Source organism: Pieris napi, chromosome 12, assembly GCF_905475465.1.
Source record: "Pieris napi chromosome 12, ilPieNapi1.2, whole genome shotgun sequence".
Lineage (NCBI taxonomy): Eukaryota > Metazoa > Arthropoda > Insecta > Lepidoptera > Pieridae > Pieris > Pieris napi.
Genome location: NC_062245.1, coordinates 4,690,114 through 4,712,814, shown reverse-complemented (window position 1 = coordinate 4,712,814; position 22,701 = coordinate 4,690,114). Strand labels below are relative to the sequence as shown.

Here is a 22,701-nt window from a genome sequence, read left to right as displayed (position 1 = left end):
GGCCGATTGTGCCTCTTTGTCGCTCGTTCCGCGCTCTCGCTTGCTCGCTTGAGAACACTAGGCTTTATGTGTAATATGATTTGATATACTGGCTATTCGTATGAATACAATATTGATGTGAGGTCACGCCATGTACACTGAATCTGAACATGATACAATAAATATGAAATAACTGGCAAAAAATAACTAACCACCATCATTTTCATCTTCATACACATCATAGCCATCATGAACATCTTCTTCTTACCACCGTCGTCATCGCCATGGCCACCCCCACCTCCACCCTTGCGCTTCTTTCTACCAACGAACTTTTCAACTGTGGGTTTAAAAAGTCACTTAATAATTATATAATACTAGCAGACTCGGCCAAGCCTTGCAGTGGTAAGTTTTTGGTTTATTACTTAGTAGTAAACTATTCAAGGGAAACGGTAGGAGAACACCAGTCATGGGGACCACCATGCTTTTTTGGTGGTTATGCCATTAAATTGTAGCTTATGTGAAACGTTGGTAATTTCAACACAGTGCAACCTGTTAGAGTTGTGACTATCAAATAATAAACAAATATTTTGCAACAAAATAATATTGTGGGTATAAATTGAGATGTAAGCTATCCTATCTTTTAAGTTGGATCAAACTACACACGGTGTGCAAATTTGATTGATATCGGTTCGGTAGTTTAGGAGTCCATAGCGGACAAACAACGTGACACGTAATTTATATATATTAAGATTTGAGAAAGGAAAAGTTTATTAAATCTAAAATTTTGTAGTCTTCACTATCTGATTTGCGCCCGGCCGAAATAGCTAGATGCTGCTAGAAATTCAAGGAAATCAAGTTCTAGGCGCTTTCCGGGTGACATGTTATGTAAACTTTAAAAAAATAATAAGAGCATCTATGAGTTTACAAGTATTAAATTCCCAGAATCCGTTTTTATGTTTTTTTTACTGAAACTATTTCGAAGTAATTCATTCAACTTGCATAATCAAATCAATATAGTTCTCACCAGTATTCGGAACTAAAACATCTTTCCCCAAGCCACTGAATCTAATAAGATGATTCTCAAAGAAGTTGTCCACGGTCTTATCAATAACCACTGAAAGTTCATCTGAATTTTCTGATTCTATATCGTCTTCTTTCGATTCTGTAGCATTTATTTTAACTGAAAATAAATAAAACAAGTATTACTTATAAAACACTAAATAAGGCGCATAGAAACTATTTATGTCAAATAATGATATGGTTTATTTGGAAACGTAATGAGAAAAATATATATTTAAAAAAAATAATAAAATACATCAGCAATCCTGTCCTGTAACTATTCTTATTGGCGCTATAGAATGCTAATTATATAGCAACTTGTTATGTCTTCATTGCATTTGTTATTTAAAATCAACTGGTTTTCAGCAATTGTATTCAGTTGAATGCACACATGAGTTATTGAAGTAAATTTTTGAGACTAAGACTTTAAGTCTTAGACTTGAAGTCGAAGAAGAAGAAGTACTTAGATAATTAATTAAAGTTTAAAATTTAGTATCATCAAAAAGCTATCATATACTTCCTTTAAATAAAAACTTGCAGCTAAGTCACACCATCATTTAGATACAGTATCTATTATAGTGCTTAAAGGACGTGTTTTAAGTAGTAATAAAAATGCTTAGTAATTTTCGTCCCATTCTGTCATGTTAATAAATAAAAGTTCTTACCAAACTTAACATAGTCACCAATGATAGAAACTTCACTTAATTTATTTAATGATTTTAAATATAGCAGCGTTTTCCTTTGCAGGCATGTATACGAAAACTTCAACAAACACTCGGAATAAACTCCATCAAAAATACTTTCCACGCTCACTACATTTGCATTTCCATCAATATCACCTACGACGTTATCAATTAGGTGATAAACTATTATGGCCGCAAGTATTTTAGTCACAACCATCTCGAAGACAATAAACAAATGAAAAAGAACAGTAGGTTTTTGTTATTTATTCAATGTTAATAGGCCAGGTTAAGTACAGCCTATGGGTGAAAACTTATAATTTTTCCTGTGGTTTTATTTATACTGTGTCTATACAGTGTGTTCTAAGGTAAACCGGATCTTAATTTATACATTGTCGTATATTGTTAGTATTTTGTATGTTCATAATGAATAAATTAAATAAGGTTTGAAAAATTCTTTCACCATTTCCAGGAACAGAGGCTATATTATTTTCAAATTATTTTAAAAAAATCCAGCTGAGCGACTTCACGACAGGTTGCTAGAAAAGTAATATTTTGACTTCTATTGTAATGTCCTTAAAAATTGCTTTTCTTGGGTACATACTTCAAGTGCTTAATTAAATACTTATCTAGTGTTGTAACGCATATACCCGTTACAACGCATATAACGTTTAAAGTTAATTTATGTATAGGCATTGTACATATAATAAAAAACACAATACTATTTAGTTTTTTTTAAGAACAGGGGGAACGGACTAAACTCTGGTAGTGACCAGAGTACTACCAGAGGGCTTGCGAGTGCGTTGCCGGCGTTTTAAGAATTGGTACGCTCTTTTATTGAAGGAACCTAAGTCGAATTGGTTCGTAAGTACTTCAGTGGGCAGCTGGTTCCACATAGTGGTGGTGCGCGGCAAAAACTGCCTTAAAAAAACGCTCAGTTCGAACGTTAGAACGAGGTACTCGACGTCCGGTGATGAAGCTCAGCTGCAGGTCAACAACAATCCTAACAACTCTTCTGAACACTCTCCATTGTAAATGAGGTTAAATATGCAAAGAGACCCCACATCTAAATACGCAATCTATATCTACGCAACGCCAACGGATCAAGCCGATCGGAATGGAATTGGTCGTCGACGATTCGATCCGCTCTTCGTTGAATACGGTCAAATGGAAGGAGCTGGTACTGAGGAGCTCCCGCTCAGAGGTGAGAACAGTACTCAATATGGGGCCGAATTTGCGCTTTATACATTTGCAAGTCATGGCCTGAAGTGAAGTACCGTATTTAGAAATAAATCAACATTATGAGGAAGAAATGCGATACTAGTTAACTACTAAAATATTGTATTTTGATTCTCCAAATACGATAACATTGATAAAGAACGCTTTTCATACTCATACTCTTATCTCTTCACACAATCTTAGAAACCTTCCAATGATCTTGTAATTACGAATCGGCGAAAAATCTAGTGATGCTACAACCCTTGGTTATGTATTGTTAAATTATATGATGAGAAGACAGAAAAGTCCATTGGCACCAGCCGTGACTCGCACGGCTTACTTACTACTACGAGATTATCGCTCCAGCCACTAGGCCAATTCTGCTCTCATTACGAATCTCCACAGTACACTTAGTAGCAAAGTACAAAAATATCTTATTTGGTATCAATCCATAAATATTATTGACTGTTTAAGGATTCTTGGCGAATTGCTAGCTAGGAAATTTATAAAGATTGGAGCGGTTTGTAGATCAAAGTATAGTAACAATTAAAATTAATACTGTAGTTGCATAAAGTATGTAGGTACTTATAAACAACGGATGAGCCAACTTCGGATAAGATTCAAATATAATTCAGCGTAAAATGCGTGAAGTATGTTACCAACATTCATTACACACATCTTGCGTGAAGTATGTTACCAATATTCAATATAGATGTGCGTGATCTTCTGTAATAGGCACAACCACAAGTGCAAAAATAAAATTCAATTATTATATGACATATTTTTTATTAATTAAATATTTTTGGTACAGAATCATTCCAAAATACAATGTGTAAGATATCACAGTTTTACATACTGCTTCTCAAGATAATGCTTAAAATAAGCCGTAATGTGTACTGTTTAATATAATATTTAATATATAAATATTTTATTATTTTAATATATTAATTTTCTGTAATAAATTTGTAGCTTTAATATATTTTTGACAAAATAACAAATATATATGAAATTGCAATGGTGATCAATGATTTGTAATAATTTAATATGTTTTACAGTATAGGTGGGGTAATAGCGATATTTATACTCCCGTACTCACTAATGGGGTTTTGGACAAACACAAATTAATTGACGTATTAAATCATTCATCGTCCGAAGTTATTATTCACAATAATAGCTTCGGGAAATGAATTATAAATAAATATATATAAAAGAAAAAACCTAAGTTAACTACAACAAGTAAAATATTATAAAGTTCCACCTTATAACTATAATAAATAAGCTTAAATAAAGGTAATAAATTATTTCCTTAATCCTAAGTCGAAAGCACGTAGTATAAAAATTTAGTTTTTTAGTTATACGTAGAAATGCAAATGTATTTTAAGTTAAAATTGTAAGCGCCTGGTGTGATTTAAGAGCAAATGCAGGACCTTTTGTCGCCATTTATTTAATTTTACGCAACATTTTTTGTACTAAAGTTTATTACTCTGTGAGATAACATGTTTGATTTTATTAGGTTAAACCGTAGAACAAATATAAAAGATTTGTGGGTATGTGTGAATCAGTTATTCATAGCAAAAAGTATACGCAATTTGTTCTTACTATTGAATGTATATAAAGAAGCAGGCGCGTATTAAGGCATACAACTTACAATAATTTGATAAAAGGTCTGATACCTTTAGCTCGTTGCACCATCATATGGCATATAGCTATTATAATTCATGTCATAAGCTCGTTTGTAGCCACCATGATGGCCATGTTCATTTTCGTGGTGTTCTTCATGGCTGTGGGAATGATGATGGGATACTTCCGGTTTAGTGATGATCTCATATGTAGTAGATTTACCACCGCCTCCACCCTTAAGACCTACAAGAGCTGATAGGAGGAGAGACATAAGAGCTGTCATTAAGGCTTTGCCGGCAAGTAAAGCCAGGGCGCCGAGAGCAGCCGCGGCAAGGGTACCTGACAAAGAATAATTAATTTAGTTAATCATACATTGGTATCGTTACTGTTAGTATGTAGTGTGTTTATATTTATAACGTGCAGGATTTTCTAATCTAAAGATACGAGGTTAATGTTACTGAACAACATTGATTTATATCGATATTTTAAAGTCATCATAAATATGTACGTAATTAAACCATTTTTACATAGCTTCTATATACTTAAAATGTGTTCCAATTGTATTGAATTTTCTTATCATAAAGTCTTTTCGTTAATAATTACATCCAAACCATATTCGGCAACAAGAATAATCAAACTATGTATTATCAAATAAAACTTTTAACGTATCACAGTGAGCGTTGTAAAACTTATATTACAGATGCATATCTGCATCTGCGCATATTAGAGAATATTAGACTTTAAAGTTAATAAATTAAGAAAATATGCTATGGAAGTAGTTGCAACAAGCAGGTCCTTTTTGGCTTTACATTATATAAAGTTCTCACCTTTCATCATCAAAGCTGCCGCTAAGAGTGCTCCACCCCCTCCCTTTCCTCCCCCCAATCCTCCACCGCCCTTACCCCTCCCGGTACCCTCTGTATTAACCATATTTAATGCATCCTTTGTAGTCTTTGGATCCAATAACCTGTACCTTAACGAATGGTTATCTAAATAACTTTGTAATCTGTATAAAATGAATCTGTTCAACTTTTCCTCAGGTTTTCCAGGAAATTGTCGTGATATTTCAGCTGCCATTTCTTCCGCAGAGCTGCTGTTGGCTTTATCTTCTTTGACAATGCTTAATCCAGGGAGAAGATTTAGCTCATCGCGAGAGCCCAAATCCTCTAGAAAGGATAAAACGTGTATTTTGAGGCACTTAGCGTTCAGACTCCCGTTGCATTCTTTGTGTAGAGCACGTCCTGTTCTTACCGTACTGGAAAAGTTTTTCACTTCAATAACTTCATCATGATGTAGTTTGGGTTCATCTATAGCCACTTCAGCTGATGCAAATAACACAAGAGCGAGAGCAAATACACTTTTACGAAACATTTTCACTTCACTTTTCTTAAAGGTTCAAATTCATTGCGTTGGTTACGATGAAACTGATAATAGCGATACAATCACCGTTTATTTTATACTTTAAACTAAGTGATAAAAAAGCAATGTCGTTACTAAAAAGAGCAAGTATTGTTACGGAGAAATGATTCTACTTTCAAATAATCAACTTCCGATCGGTTTTAGAGAGGTTTTCTCTTAATTTTTGGTAATATTGGAAAATAATAATTAAGCTTTATTGTTGTTGTTATCTATAAGTTCGCTGGTAACAATGCCTATGCAATTTCTTATTATTAATTTCTTATTTAATAGAAGTTTGGTGTAAACACAAATTATACATAGTTTTTTGGTTCCACTAGGACGTCGGACTTGACAACTTTTTTACCAATGATAATACGTTGTCTATGCAAAACGACAAAATTCAAACTGTAACTACTACAAAGCGATATTCAAATGCATTGTCAATTAGCATATTAACTATGGTAGAATATTTATATGTATATCTTGTAACACCATGTTTTAATTATTTTTCTGCACTATTCAAATTACTAATGAATAACAAGAGTTTAACTTGTATTCAAGCTGAGCGAATGCCTTAATGTCATATAACCCCTAGATGGGGCAGAATCCACAGAGTCTCCATCGCGTTCGGTCTTGAGCCTCGTGTTTCACCTGGCTCCAAGTCTTTCCAGCTCTCTTCGCCTTTTCTACAACAGTACGAGGCCAGGTTTCCGTGGGACGGAAATTTCTTTAGTTTATTGCTGTTGATTTTAAGTCCCGCAGATCCCGCCACGCGTTCTAGGTCATCCAACTTGGATTGCATATCGTGGTGCGAGTGACTCAGCAGACATAGGTCATCGGCACAATCCAAATCTTCTAAGATGTTGGTTAAACCCCACTCTATTACGCGGCGCTTGTTCTCATGTGTGCGATGCATAATCCCGTCGAGTACAACCAGGAAAAGTAGTGGCGTGAGTAAACAGCCTTGTCGAACGCCCGTGTGCACATACATGAATATCGTCATCATGTTAAGCAAAGCGAATAAATAGAGTTATTCTACCTATATGATTATTTGTGAATTACCTATATATTTCCTATTCAGTTGCAATTAAAATATTCTTTTCCAACTTATACTAACTGTTAAATTTGATTTTAATTATCTACTGTGAAGTTCATGAATTAAAAGTAAATTTTGTATGCTTTTTATTAATTTCTTACTTATATATTTATTTTTCGAATAGCCTTACAAATATTTGAACTGCTGGGAAAGCTACTTATGCTTTTCTAATAAATAATCATAATTATTACTTCTAGACTATAGACTATACAGATTATAGACTGTTTCGTGATGATTCTTTTTCTGTTTTCAAGTTGACGATCAGCCTGATACACGCTGTAGATTTGTTCGTCATGATGTTTCCTCCACCGTACGAGCGAGTGTTTAATGATTACTTAAAGAAAGTCTTCACCACACCAAGGGCTATACACCCGCCCCAGTGCCGTCCTGCAGCAGGCCGCGAACAATCACAGCGGCTATGCCTGAAGAGCAGCGGATAAACACGAGCAAAGATTGCACAGCCGCGAATCGAACCTACAACCTTAGGAATTGGTTGGAGCTCCTCACATACTTTTTGTAAAACAAAAAACTGGGGAATTAAAAAGAGTGGCGAAGAGTCTATTGCCAGTTCTTCTCGTCCGTTCTACGCCGTTGATTTAGAACTGGCAGTGAATGTATAATTAGCATTTAGCATTTAATATGTATTTCTTTATTGACGTTCATAAGTGTATATTGTGTTACCTTAATGAATAAATTATTTTGAATTTGAATGAGAGTCGCACGCTCAGGCTACTAGGCCAACACTACACTTTAATAACTGCTTATAACTCTAGTTAAATCAAGGTATTTTAAATAAAAATATTAGTATTTAATAAGATCTTTCATCTTATGCATTGACATGTATTTGCCAACACTACACTTTAAAACTACAAATAACAATAGTTAAGTGAAGGTATTTTTAAATAAAAATATTAGTATTAAATAAGATTTTGCATCTTATGCATTGACATGTATTTTGTATTGCATGTACACCATTAAGTCTCACTTACTCAGAAAATACTCCTTGACTTAAAAATATTAAATTAAACAAACGGAAGTAGAGCAGTAAGTACATTAGCTATTAATCTATTCTTTATTTAAAGCTTTCTTTAAAGAAGACTTGTATTTGAACATAATATTGTCTACTTCATATCTTAACGAATTAAGGTGTGCTTGGAGTCCGAATAATACGTCACACTATTACGAATCTGTTTGTCTCAACAATTTTAATATAAGCGCATCGTGCCTTGTATACGAAACTACTTTTATTTCTGTGGTTATAGACCGTAGGACTGGGTAAACTTCCAGTTGAGAAAACCCATTGCCATGGAATAGATAAATAAAAATGGGAGTCATATATTATATATTCTTATTCTTTATATGGTGGTAAGTCATAGTGGCCACACAGTTCTTGTAGAAAATTTTATTAAAAGTACAAGTTTATCTACAAGTAGTTCGAAGAAATAAGACAAAATAAGGAGTCAAAATACCATCAGTTGCACACATTATATTTATTTTATTTAAATAATGCAAGGGTTTATATTGACAGCACATAACAAATCACAGATATAATACATAGAACTTAATAAAATAGTATACAATCGTATAAATATTCGTAAAACACTATTTACATAATACACATATTTATAAATAATACTGACATGATTTGTACTTATTTATCACTGTATATTCTCTTTAATATGTAAAATATATAAATAAATAAAAATATATTCGATAACTGCAATGGTATAATATAATTTTAGTGTATAATACTGATGTGATAGAACTAATATTTTTTTATAAATACACAATACTGAGTGGTTTCTATAAATACTACGAATAAATAATGTTCTTAAATATGCTACTTATAAACGTTTTCAATAAATGCATTGTTTACAATCATACCTCATCCATCCAAAATTGCTTTGATAATATAATCCTGCAACATATGAGATGAGACTTTTCTTTGTCAAATATTTAATTCAAAGAAAAATAACTTACGTTTGCTTACAAAAAGACATCGTGGATTCATAAATAAATAAATTAAACTTAATATTAGCTGGATTTTCAAAGAAACGTTGAAAAAACTAAATTATTAACAGTTTTCAACGTCTTGCATTTATGCTCCTACCATACCCGGAGTGTCCATAGCTCCCCGCATCCTCATGTGCCGTGGAATGTGAATGTGAGTGTGAATATACAGGCTTAGATACTATTTCGTATGTGGTTGATTTCCCGCCCGATGTCAGAGACTTGAGACCGATGACAGCTGACAGTACCAGTGACATAAGCGCTGTCATCAGCGCTTTTCCCGCTAAAAGGGCGAGTGCCCCCATACCCATTGACATTAGAGTACCTGAAAAGGGAAGAAAATTTAATAAAAGTAAATTGTATCGACGTTTAATGCTATTTTTTAGTATGCCTTTCACACCTAGTGGTGTGAAAGTAGTATACTACTATGGTACTATGAAGATGCATTTTAAATGACAACAGCGTTTTTGCAGTGTGTTGTATTTAATTGTAATTTTATTACAATTAAATATGTCATGTATGTTTCAATTTTATAGTAAAATGGTCTTTGATTATTTCAATACCGCCTTTTTTGGATGAATTTGACCATGCCTATAAACATAGTTTAATGATGTAACGAAATAAAAATATACAGTAGATAAGGAAACAAACAAAAAACAGTCTGTGACTTAGATTCTCAACGTTACAGTATACAATGGGAAACATCGAAGAGAAATATAGTTATTTTGAGCAGACATAGAGACGGATAATTGCCCGTCGTATTTAAATGGTGCACGATGTATCATAATCAGTAGAACTATCTAAAGAAAACTATCAGCGACAAGGGTGTAATCAAACGACACTTTCTGCTATCATTTTACGCTCTGCTTCACAAACAATCTATTATTAACAAAACATGTCAGTACATTAGCATTATAGTTTTATTTTTATGGCAATCTGTAGATCATTTCCATAGATAATGTTGTGGGCTGGTTTCGGACGAAGCCTTTTTTCGGGTTAGAAGGCATAAATAACATCTTGCCTATGTAGAATGCTAGACTTATTGGTCTCATGCCTCAGGGATAACGGGTATGTGTATATTATTGACGACTCATTGGTCTAGTGGTTAGTACCCCTGACTGCGAATCCATGGGTCCCGGGTTCGATCCCCGGCTGAGACGAACATCGATGTGATGAGCATTTGGTGTTGTGCTTAGGTCTTGGGTGTTTAAATATGTATTTATATGTCTATCTATCTATAATATGTATGTATATCCGTTGCCTAGTACCCATAACACAAGCTTCACCAGCTTAGCATGGGACTCTGTCAATTGGTGTGAATTGTCTTTAAACAAAAAAAATATAAACGTCATTACGTCAAAATTCACGCCATAAGGTCAAGAACACTAACAATATGTTCTATATTACAATAATTAAAAATGGTCCTGTGCCAAAATTTACGTAATTGATATAGGGTATATCAATCAAACAGCTTTTAGGAGGTTTTCATAATCATGTACTACTACAAAATATAGCGGTACATATACCAAACTTAATTAAGAATGCGTTCTTCAGGTTAAGACAAAAAATTCTCTCAAACGATTTTAACAACGAAAAATCCCATGAAAAAAAATTAAGAGAAAATTGTATGTGAGACGTTCTTATTGGCAGCTTAGCTTTTCATTCGCTCATTAACTCATCTTTATCAAAAAACAATAATGTATAGTCCAGGTATAAACTTTCAAGTAAATAATCGTAAACAGTTTTCATTCCACTGTTGACTTGATAATAAAATGTCCGTTTCTGACTTACCTTTCATCATAAGCCCAGCAGCCATTAGTCCTCCCATGCCACCCTTCTTACCACCACCAAAACCACCGCCCTTCCCTCTTCCTTCACTAATCAAAGCTCTCGCATCCTCAGAAACAGCATCATCCAATAACCTGAGCTTCACTGAGTGGGTATCCAAATAGGTTCCTAATCTATAAAGAAGGAATTTATCCAGCCTCTCATCAGGTTTTGATGGCAAAGCTCTGGCTAATTCCGCTGCAAACTCATCAGCCTTGCTGCTGTTCTCTTTTTCTTCTTTCACAACACTGACGCCTGGAAGCAACTGTAGTTCTTCCCTGGAACTTAACTTCTCCAAAAGCGATATGGCCTCTATTTTCAGACATGTAGGGCTGAAGATCCCGTTGGAGCAATCTTTGCCCATGGCACGTGCTGCTGCTTCTATTGGCTCTGCCTTTTCCGTTGGCAGTGCGTATGCCACAGTTAATAAAAGACATAAGTAATACATTTTAACGTCTGTAACGAAAGCTCCGCGGTTACACTTTGATAAACGAATGAAGTACACTCTCCTTTTATAGACACATAGCATTATTAGTACACCATTATTTTCATAGAAGGCTGATTGCGACTCTGGTGTACGCAAATATAAGTTTAATATCTAAAGGGGTAAAGGCGAAATTAAGATCAAGATTCAAATCTTTCGGTTTATTATTTGAAGCAGATAGCGTGGTGAAGGAAATTGATGGACGTTTATTTTTGATATTTCAATTTTTATAAAATCATTCGTATAATATCAGATGTTTTGTAGTACTTTAAAAAAAAATTACTACTCGCATTGTATTAAATAAATACAATGTTATATGCTCATTCGGAATATGATCAATTTAAACAAAAATTTAGACATATATGAATCATCACGTACCTATACGCTTTTTTATTTCTGACAAAATAGTCTAATTACCTAGGAACACTTACTCTGTATACGAAGAACAGATGCAGAAATCAGAACTCAAGAAGCGTTTTTTACGTCAATTATATATGTCTTATGAATGGTATATTTATTTATCAATATGTATTAATTTAGTTTTGTTAATATCTTACCATACTCAGGCCTCGAAAATCGTTGTTATAACTAAATCATAATATTCTGTTGCAATATATCTAAGGGCCTATGCCATTTAACCAAATAAACAGTGAAAATGCTTACAAACTTGCTTATCTATATTATAACTATAATACTTGTAAGTAAATAAAATTCATGGATGTGTAAATGTCACCGAAACACAACACTGTTATTAAGAAGGTACTTTGAAAAATAAACTCCAACAGAATATTCTACATCGATGATATATGATGATATACGTTGTAGTAAAGCAAAGTAAAATATCATTAACCGTACCTTTTTAGTTTCAGGATTTGGGCCAAAAGCTGTTCATACAAATAGCTCGAGTGGATTTAAAATCCAGGATCTATGAAGAAGTTTTAGGTTATTTCATGCAGTGCATTTCGTTCAAGCAGAAGTCGTACAATTGTCGTGCTCGCTATCTTAACAGGTCGCATTTGATGCATATTAAATAGGCAAGTAACACTTTACAACTGAAAGTTCGCGCATGTTCATAAAAACGACGACGTCAATACGCGCATCGACGAAATCTAAGAACACGTTTTGTTAAATTTTGATTGGTCAAGCAAAAACACGAATCTTCTGGCGTGTTAAAATACTAATTAGACTAGAGATGTTATTGACCACAAAACAAGTAGCACCGAGATCCAAAAATCACCGAGAGGATACTTTTACTTTTTTATGAACCTCTTTACATAATTAAATTTGCTTAAATGATCATTCGGAAGAATTATTATTGTCTAACTTATGAATTTCATTCTCATTAAAATACTAAAGATTGTTATTGAATACTTTTTAATGCATTTTAAAGTCGGTTACATTTTTGTTAAAAGGAATTTATATCGCATAAAATATTAATATTCAATAAATTCCTTTCCTGGATCTTATAACGTTTCTTATTACTAATATATGTAATATCAACCATAATTTATTTTGGGCCATACAAGTGAACTTGCCTTGAAATGTGTAACAATACTAATGACAACTCGAATATGAGTTTTGGTGCTTTACATTCATAGCAAATAAGTTATTTATGATTTTTTATGCTTGTTGTTTAAACATATTGAAATTACACCTAGTGGCAAGATAAATCCATTTCACAGAGGAAAGTTTGAAATCGAATTTTGAACATTAAATACTAATATGAGTAAAAATACTTTCGTTAAGATACGAAACTCGTCAACGATTTAAGATATTTATTTCTCATTAAATCATTACAACATTCACTTAAATTGTGTAATAAAATAAAATAATTTTTAAAATTTAAATGACAATCAGACATATATGACGGTATTTTGATAATCTTTAATAGTATCGCTTATATCGTGACTATAAAGTGCAAAGGTCTTTTTATTTCGCTATTATTTCTTATAACTATTAGTTTTTTTATTTTTTATTTATTTATTCTATACATGATCCTAAATAGAAAGAAGTTGGCGTGGTGGAAACACAAACTGGACACAGTTTAGTTAATACACAAATAGTTCTTTCCATGGAAAAATATATGGAATAGTCATTTCCATGGAAAAAAAGTGTAGGCTGTAATTATGTAGGTTTCTTTACATTGCTTTACAAAGCCTCAGATTGTTGTATCTTTTTCTTTCTTAATAGGTGATCAGCCTTATGCGCCAGAAGTCGATTTTTGGGTCTAGGGCATGACGTGACATGTCCATACTATCTTTCATTGAACTTCCATGTAAACTGTGTTTCGAAAATACAGCCTCAAGGTGGAGTGCCGCACGCTGAAGCCACTAGGTCAACACGGCTCTATTTCCTGGGTCAGTCCCTAGGTAGTCAGTCCCTAGGTAGTTATACTAGGTAGTTATACCAGAATAAGGATAGCAGAAATATATGCCATACAATCCGTTATGCCTTATATACATAATTACAAAATTAAACATTAAACATATTTATTTATTTTCTTATTTTCTAATCTTACAATAACTTAATACTAATGCAATAAAAAATAATATTAATAATAAAAGATGTAATTAGATATATTTTAAGGAATCTATATTTAAGTTTGTTATGGAAGAGCTGGGAACCCTGACACAGGTATTTTTTACTTAAAAGGGTTCCCAAATCTTACACATTGTAATGCATATTTACTTAAAATGAATAAAGACATTTTTTATATAAAAACAAAAACTTATCTAAAAACATAACATATTACCATAAAAAAAAACAATAAAGAAAGCCTTCTTGTAGCACTTTATTATTTTTATTTTTAGCAAATGCAATATTATTTAGAGCGCCCATCGAGTTATATAGAAAAATATACTACTTAGTGCAGCCATAATTTCTGTTACAAATGAAAATGCACTTTTTTTAAGTAATGTAATATTATAAAAAAATTATACCTACATATTTATTAAAGTCTCAGCAAAAAATAAAAAAAATATTCTATTCGAAATGCCCACTTTTGGCTTTTATACGTGCCTTTAATCTGTTTGGCCACGAATCTGTGGATTTACGCACTGTTTCCAAGGGAAACTTCACCACTGCTTGCTACAAAATTTATTAAAGAGACTAATTTTTTAGAGCAGGCCATGTGCTCTTTAAAAAAAAATCAGTGGCGCTACAACCTCTTTAGGTCTTGGCCTCAGATTTCTGAATCTATTTCATGATCATTTTTAAATCTAATAGGCAAGAGGTGATCAGCCTTCAGTGCCTGCCACACGCCGTCGACTTTTTGGGTCTAAGACACGTCGGTTTCCTCACGATGTTTTCCTTCACCGTTCGAGCAAATGTCAAATGCGCACATAGAAAGAAAGTCCATTGGTGCATACCCGGGGATCGAACCTACGACCTCAGGTATGAGAGTCGATCGCTGAAGCCACTAGGTCAACACTGCTGTAACTGACCATAATTTGAAGTCTAAAGGGTTGAGGTCTGGGCTAGATGAAGACCTCTTTGACATTCTCAAGATTGACATACGGGAGACATGCTTAGAACTTAGTCACACCTCAACTTATACTTAATGCTTGGGTTTGCTTGACAAACCCAGAACCAGTTTCGTCCAGTAATATTGCCTAGTAAATATTTGAGTGTCTAAATTATATCTCAGAAACAGAAAGCACTTAACTTAGTTGTCTCGCTTTCTGGCAACGAATCACCACGTGATTTGTCACCGGAACGAATTGAATTCTCTATAATTACACATGTTTTGTTCAGGTGAAATTTTTGACAGTGCGGTTAAACGACGTGATAGAAAATGAAATTATTTGAAATACTTTCTAATACATATACGATTAGGCACCCTGTAATCTACTTGAAGACTAACGTCGCTTCAAAATACTTTTAATTTCTTCACACACAATAAAAATAACTAGATAATTAAATCAATCAACAATATTAAATAAAAAGTATTTAAAAGTGAAGCTGACTAAAACTTAATAGTTTTATTTATTTATCTACTTAGGTATCTAAGAGCAAAATATAAATTTTAAATAAATCAGAAGAGATTAAGTAATGATCAGAAAATATGGCAGTCCTTTCTACTACTAAATAATACTACACTAGTGTCTGTGCGTTCGTATATAGAATATATATGATACTAGCTGATCCGGCAAACGTCGTTTTGCCATGTATATCATTTATAATAAAAAAATAGGGGTTGATCATAGAGGGGTGAAAATTAGGGGTTGTATGTATTTTTTAATGCTGTATCATAAAAAATAGAAATTAAAAATTTTGTCTAAAAAATAAAAATAAAAATTTAGGGGTGGACTACCCTTAACATCTGGCGGGCTGATTTGTGAATCTAAACCATTCCCAGATCCCCTTGAAGACACACAACAAATTTCATCAAAATTGGTCCAGTCGTTTAGGAGGAGTTCAGTCACATACACACGCACACAAGAAATATATATATTAAGATATGTCAAGTATAAGATGAGTAATGACGTTTTATTAAAACCGTCCATATGAGACAATTCTTGTACTTCAAAGTACTACTATATTAATCGTATGAATCTCCTTTAAAATAGATTTCATTTTACACTAGGTTGAAGCTTTGCGTTTTTTGTGATATATTTCGTAAGGAAATGCCCAATCAATAAATCGCTGCATTTTGCGACGTTTATTTCAGACCTATACAAATATTTTTACTTTGGCCTTACTCAATAATTTTAAGCACTTTAAACACAATTGTGTGGCTCTTTCTGTAAATAAATAAATCACTAAAAATGAAATATCGACATTACTTTAGAGAAAAATCTGTGTATCAATGATGATCAATGTAATGTTCCGGGTGATTGAACTGTTTACAAACCTCTTGGTGTTTCATTTTCTTTTGTTACTAGAATTTTTTATTTCTTTCATACTTATCTTCAATAGTTGTTTTTAAAGAGAATTCAGTTTTTATAGAAAATGCAGTTTTTTTAGGTTTAAGAATAACTTTATTTCTCATAAGAATTGCATACATAATTCACTTACTGAGAAACAATATTTAAAACTAAGATTAAAAATTAGAAATTAGAGCGCACAGATGATGTACATATATAAAATAACAAAACAATACAGCACCAAAAATGTGGGTAGACAAAAAAAACAGACAACCAAGCAAAACAGATGTTACAGTTAAATAAGTTAACATAGTCAATACTGCGATTAACACTCTTAAGTGTGATACTTCTAAATGGCCCTTAGCGGGATCTATAACTCCCGTATCTCAATATATTTATACTTTATGACACTCATACTCAGCGCTCATTAGTTAATTAATTTATATTATACCACATCATAGATAATACATTTTCTCGAGTAATATTCTATTTTGAAATACAAATACACCTCCAACTACAAATTTTAGTTTTTTATTAGTAATTAAAAAATACTTATTTGCCTTATCAATGCGGTTTTAAAGATGATCAACCCACTACCGAATATATCAAGCATAAGTAGCGTTCATTCTGTTGTATTACCTAAGAATTCGAGTTTCGAATGAGATTTGTCTGAAGAGAATGACTGCTTCGCGACTGATTTGAGCGCGACCGCCGCTGCGAAAACCGCTGTGCGAGTTCGAAAAGTGAGTTACAGAATCGCAAGGCAGATTGGTATTTACAGACGGAATTAGTAAAATTCTGTTGATTTTAGAGCTTGTATTATGTAAAATGTTACTGTTCTATATTAGACCATTGAATTACACCGGTTAAAGATCTCCAATCGTAGAATGACATATCTGTTAAATGCAATACGATCATTATATACGGGAGAAAATATTTCTCTACCAAGTATGACAATGTCATCTAATTTCAGTTCAAAATTAGATGGACTGATTTTTAAATGCGAGTAAATCACGAATACAGCACAGTAACGGTTGTGATTATTTTTTGTTTTAGAAACTTGAACGCATTCGAGTCCGAATCATTATCATGTGGTCTTAAACTTTCATCTAACAAAAAGAATAAAAAACAGCGCTCTCTACCATTAAGTCATGGCAACAGAGTCTCATTTTGTTCTTTTTGTAGCGTTCTTTCGTTGATGGTAGGTTTATGTTTAGTAAACATAGATGGCTCTTTAAACAATGAAGTGGTTATAAAATTAGTCAATAGGTGGCGCTAGTTACACAGTTACAAAGAAAAATAAAAAACTCAATATGACGTATTTTGCTATCATAAATTGCGAGAAAAGAGATTGTCTTAAAATACTGCGTTTTGTATGGCTACAGTTTTCAGTATTGTATACAATTTAATAGCCATAAATAGCATGTTATAAATAGTGTGATGTTTCGCTTATTATATGGAAGATTTTTCTTTTATATTAGTTAATTATTATTTTTCTAAATAGCTCTCAGTATACATGTAAAAGTAGTGCTTTTTCAGTATGATTTTTTCAAATAAAATGTACTATTTTTCAATATATTATTTTAATGATAATATTTACTATTAGGCAAAAACGTACTGTTGACGATTACTACCTTATTTTACTGTATAACGCTTTTTTGTCTATGGAAAAATTTTGTATTTCTTCCATTGTTCTTATGTACCTACACTGGTAAATACCTTTTCTTTACGAAGTTTATTTACTTTCATACAAAATATTTTAATGCGAGCATGTGTGTGTGCAATGTTGAATATGTTATTTATTTATCAAACTGACTGAAAGTTAGCTTAATATTTTTTTTTTAAATGAGATTCTATTTTTGTACTCTTTGCATCGCGGCAGTGAAGCTAACTATGGTACCTTTTTTAATGCGCCGAAAGAAACCTATTTATAGATAAAATATTAATAAGTTATTACGCCCTCTATGAAAAGCAAATCAATATAAATAAATAATAATTTGATTATTTTTAAGTATAAAATTGCCTCCCCGTAATTCAGTGATTAAGATCAAGCTCATCATGAAACTCTGACTGATTGTAATGTCCTGGGATCGATTTCTTATTATGCTTTAACATGCGATGAGGAGCATGATATATTGGTTGCAGGTTCTAACAAACATTAAAAAATGACTGTTAAAAGAGTGACGAAGAGTTCTCTACGCTCCTGAGTAAATGTAATGGCAGTAATGTAAATTTAGAACCATTACTTTTTTACTGATATTTACAAGTGTTTCTTGAGTAACCTACATATAAATTATATTTTGATTTTAATTTCAGCTGAGAATTTCACGTAAAATACATGAAGAATATAATACATACTTTCCTTTTAGGAATTTGTCTTTGACTTATGTCTATGCCCTTTAAATTTTTTTTACTACATTTAATATCCAATGCGATACGTACTGGTGTCAAATTAGGGAAGAGGAGTCCCACAACAATAGAACATTTTATTTATTTATAGTGTTAAACACACAAAATAATTTGAAATCGAGTTATTTTTCCTTAAAGGATACGAACCTATCTTTATATATATAATTCTTTTGTGAGTGTGTATGTCACTGAACTTCTCTCAAACGACTGGACCGATTTTGATGAAATTTTTTGTGTGTGTTCAAGGGGATCTGGGAATGGTTTAGATTCACAAATCAGCCCGCCAGATGGCCCTGCAGTCGGTACTTTCATACTTTGCTTTACTAATTGCTTGAAATATCATGCAGGACAACGTCTGTCGGGTCCACTAGTATTACACTATAACAGAATGGCATTACGTAATACAAAAGAATTCGTCACTTTGAACTAATTCTTGTGAAATAGACCTTATTACACAGAACGAGAGTAGGTTTTGATTAAATGAAGAAATTAGAACGACCGAGTACATGAAAATGAAAGTTGTGAAAGTAGCTATTCGAGCGAAGCAGCTATTTGTTACATGATTAAATATTACGTGGTTTCTCTACAAATATTTTACTACACAAATGTAAAGTTTACGCCGGATATTGGCGAAATGAATGAAACGTAAATCAAAATTAGATAATTAACGAATAGTTTCGATAAGTGTTGTTCATTTTTTAAATCATACGGCTCTCTAATGAGGGGTACAATTTTTTTGTGTCAGTTTAAAATGTTCTTTTGTTTACGCTATGTTCTTCATTGAACAACTGATCTGGAAAATTATGAAAACTTTTATAAAAGAAATCAATGTATACAAAATAAAATAACTACTACCCTTCTAAGATCATACCATTTTTATTATTATTCAGTCACACAGTATTGCTTTTCACACAAATAAATAGGGAAGTAAATTATATTATTTTTTTAATATAGTCTTCTTAATTACATCATTCATACAACATTCTTCCATAATTCTAAATATAATATAAGTACGATAAATCATGAAGATTTTAGGTCCCTGTTTCATATAGTTCGCCTAGAAGGGTTTCTTTACTTACTACTATGGTTTCGATCATAATTATTAAAAACTACTTACTAAGAGAACTGTTTCTAGTAACTATAACTAACAAAAGCAACTGCTTCCTCGAAATTATTATAATATTTTTATAATGTGTTATAATGTCTAAGTCAAAACTTCTATTTAATAAAAAAAATGATTGTTAGTACAATCTTAACCTAATAAATTATATGTACACGAAAATTAGAAATGGCTATTTCATATCTTAAGTTAATTCATAAACCGTATAATATTTTAAATCAGGCTACTAGGTGTTCCGCTCATCCTAAATACATATTTCATATCCAATGAGATGGAAAACTCAAGCAATTTCCCACTGTATTACCACGCGAATACGGGTGATACTTTTCTTTGTGTACTGTGAAAGTGTGGGTTGTGAACACAAGTTCATTACTATAAGTGTTACGACACAGAAGAAAGTCTGAGTTTGGAATGTGGTACGCGTTAGTGCTGAGATGGAAAATATTAGTAGCTTCTGTAGGGAAAGGGGACACAATCGTCAATAAAACCTTTTTATATTTTGTTTAACATCTTATTCGTTTTGCCCGATGAACTTATCTATGAAATACAGACAACAAAAGGTGATTTGATACAGTCAAAGTTGGCAAAGAAACTCACGAAATCATTAGTCAGTTAATAAAGTTTTAGATATTGTAATACATTTCAATAGTTTGTAATCTGTACAGAAAATATAAAAGTCCAAATACATTTTCTTTAGTTTTCGTTTCTAGTTTTTAAGGAGTAAATTTATTTTTAATATTTATTCTAGATATTTACTATTTATTATTTCGTTAGCATATTAAAAACATGTTAAGTTATTAAATATATTTTAAAGCTTAATTTACCATAATTTGGTTATGTTAAATTTACAATTTTTTCGCTAAGACAAAAATAATATATTTTTTACAAAGTTACAAAAGAACTTCATCGTGGTTTTGTGGAAGCAGTGTAGAACTAAGGTCTCTCCACCATGACGTCGATGTAACACATAATTAATATTACAATTCAACCAATTTCGAAATTAGATAAATAATTGCTTATCTTAAAATAAAAACGCTCTAATTTTCTAATTATTGACATTTAGCAGATAAAAAATGAGTCGATAGAAAACTGAGTTTCACCGCACATCCGTTTCCAACCTGCACCTACCTGTAATCTGTGCCACTCCGGGTTCATTGACCAACTTTCTATAGTGATATAACCTCACGTGTGACGTCAGAGAAAGCTCAAGCTTTTCGTTGACAGGTTTTAGAACAATCTTATGACTGGAAGCTTAAATATCGAGATATATCGTAGAAAATTTGTAGCAGTGAACAGAAATCGCGTTTCCAAAAGGCAAATCAAGATAAGGTCAATAATTACATATTCTAAATAGAATTCTCAATAACGGTTTCATCAAAAAATTCAATATAACGTTTATTTGCAAAGGATTAATTAAAAAGTATTTTTGTGGAATATTATTATTGTTATCTTAATATAGATAATTAACTTAACCCCAACACAAGTGTCTCTAACTACTTACGGGGGCTGTCTCAATTCATGTATTTAATGTAAAATTTGAGATACAAATAAACATTTTAATAAAAAAAATAAAAAAGATAATATGTATGAGAATTGTCTTTTAGTAATCTTTATTTCTATATCGTTGCCCCTTTTATTGGGAATGGAAAGTAGGTATTATTGCTACTACAAATATCTCGCTTCTAGATTATAGATAGATTTGACGTTTTTAATCTGGTTAAACTATGAAATTCTTCTTCTTCTTATAATACCATCTCCTTGCGAAGGTTGGCGATCATCATAAACTAAACACTAAACTATGAATTTAGAAATATAAAACCACAAAATAACACTTACTCATTCGTAAGAGTATTTTTCTTATTAAGGTGATATTGAAGAGATTTTTTTGTCTAGAACTATTTTATCAATGTGTGATCAATGCCCTAATGATGAGTGGTGTGATGACCGGTACCTAGAACGGACTGAAATATTTTTAGTACTCTGTCTACATCATTTTATTGTATCAATAACAACATTTAACTTAAAAAATACATTCTTTTTTTTTATTTTTCCTTGCTAGTTTCAAAACTAAGTCGCCGAATATCAAACTAAGAATCTTACTCCATGTAAAGGCACATAATTCTGGGGAATAACATAACTTTTTTTTCATTTGACTATAATATTATTTGCTACAGACGATGTTGAGTGATACAATAATTCGTCGAAATAATTACGCATTGTAAAAGGGCGTATACATTCACTTTCGAAAGTTGAAAACTTTCACATGTTGTGAAATGATGCACCTGCCTCGGGAGTTACGTAACAAAGTTTCTCCACGATTCGGCCATTTCTGAATTAAAGATTTTGTGAGTGAAATTTGATATCAGACTTATTTGAACTTATGTACGAATGTTTATAAGCTATAGCGTTTGTTGGCTTAGTTAAACGCGCTAATTTTAGAAACTACTATTTTTATTTAGAATTGTAGAACTAGATATTTTTCTACAAAGCCTATAATCTAATACTATGACCGAATTTCGCATTAATTACCGAGGTATAGCACAACGAATTGTACAAAAATACTTCACAATAACTGTTAATTTGACTAGTCTGATATGGGATACACTATAATTATAAATCAACAATATCATAAGTTTATAAAAAGAATAATCGCAAAGTAGAATTTTTAACTTCGAATAGAGTTTGAATTTGGAACGATATTATATTTTTTTTAACATTAAAAATATAAAAATATGTTTTCATAATTTTATCCATTTGTAGATGTTTATTATCATGGCTCACATAATTTATAACTGTGTATCAAACTATTATAAATAAGAACTTTCATTATTGATATATTATCATAAAAGGCCGTTTTTGTTTTCTAATAATAAAAACATGTTTGTTTTGTTTTGGTGTGAAAGCGGAGAGAAAGGTGTCTAAGCCTAAATTCCAAA

The 22,701-nt window shown here is 32.1% G+C and overlaps 2 protein-coding genes across 2 annotated transcripts; both read right to left on the bottom strand.

Moving 5' to 3' along the window:
* Positions 1 to 4,373: 4,373 nt before the first annotated feature.
* LOC125054798 lies at positions 4,374 to 5,969 on the bottom strand. The gene is made up of 2 exons (XM_047656903.1): positions 5,384 to 5,969; positions 4,374 to 4,895 (listed from the first exon to the last, which is right to left on the bottom strand). Exons 1-2 carry the CDS (start codon positions 5,925 to 5,927, stop codon positions 4,612 to 4,614), a joined length of 828 nt encoding a protein of 275 aa, XP_047512859.1. The 5' UTR covers positions 5,928 to 5,969; the 3' UTR covers positions 4,374 to 4,611.
* A 2,845-nt stretch (positions 5,970 to 8,814) lies between these two features.
* Positions 8,815 to 11,358, bottom strand: LOC125054685. The gene is made up of 2 exons (XM_047656700.1): positions 10,852 to 11,358; positions 8,815 to 9,385 (listed from the first exon to the last, which is right to left on the bottom strand). The coding sequence occupies exons 1-2, from the start codon at positions 11,333 to 11,335 to the stop codon at positions 9,135 to 9,137; spliced, it is 735 nt and encodes a 244-aa protein (XP_047512656.1). The 5' UTR covers positions 11,336 to 11,358; the 3' UTR covers positions 8,815 to 9,134.
* Positions 11,359 to 22,701: the final 11,343 nt, after the last annotated feature.

Coding starts and splice junctions, on each gene's coding strand:
- LOC125054798 (XM_047656903.1), bottom strand. CDS start 5,927: ATGTTTCGTAAAAGTGTATTTGCTCTCGCTCTTGTGTTATTTGCATCA. Junction 4,896..5,383: donor GGCAGCTTTGATGATGAAAG/GTGAGAACTTTA, acceptor ATTCTTTGTCAG/GTACCCTTGCCGCGGCTGCT.
- LOC125054685 (XM_047656700.1), bottom strand. CDS start 11,335: ATGTATTACTTATGTCTTTTATTAACTGTGGCATACGCACTGCCAACG. Junction 9,386..10,851: donor TGCTGGGCTTATGATGAAAG/GTAAGTCAGAAA, acceptor TTCCCTTTTCAG/GTACTCTAATGTCAATGGGT.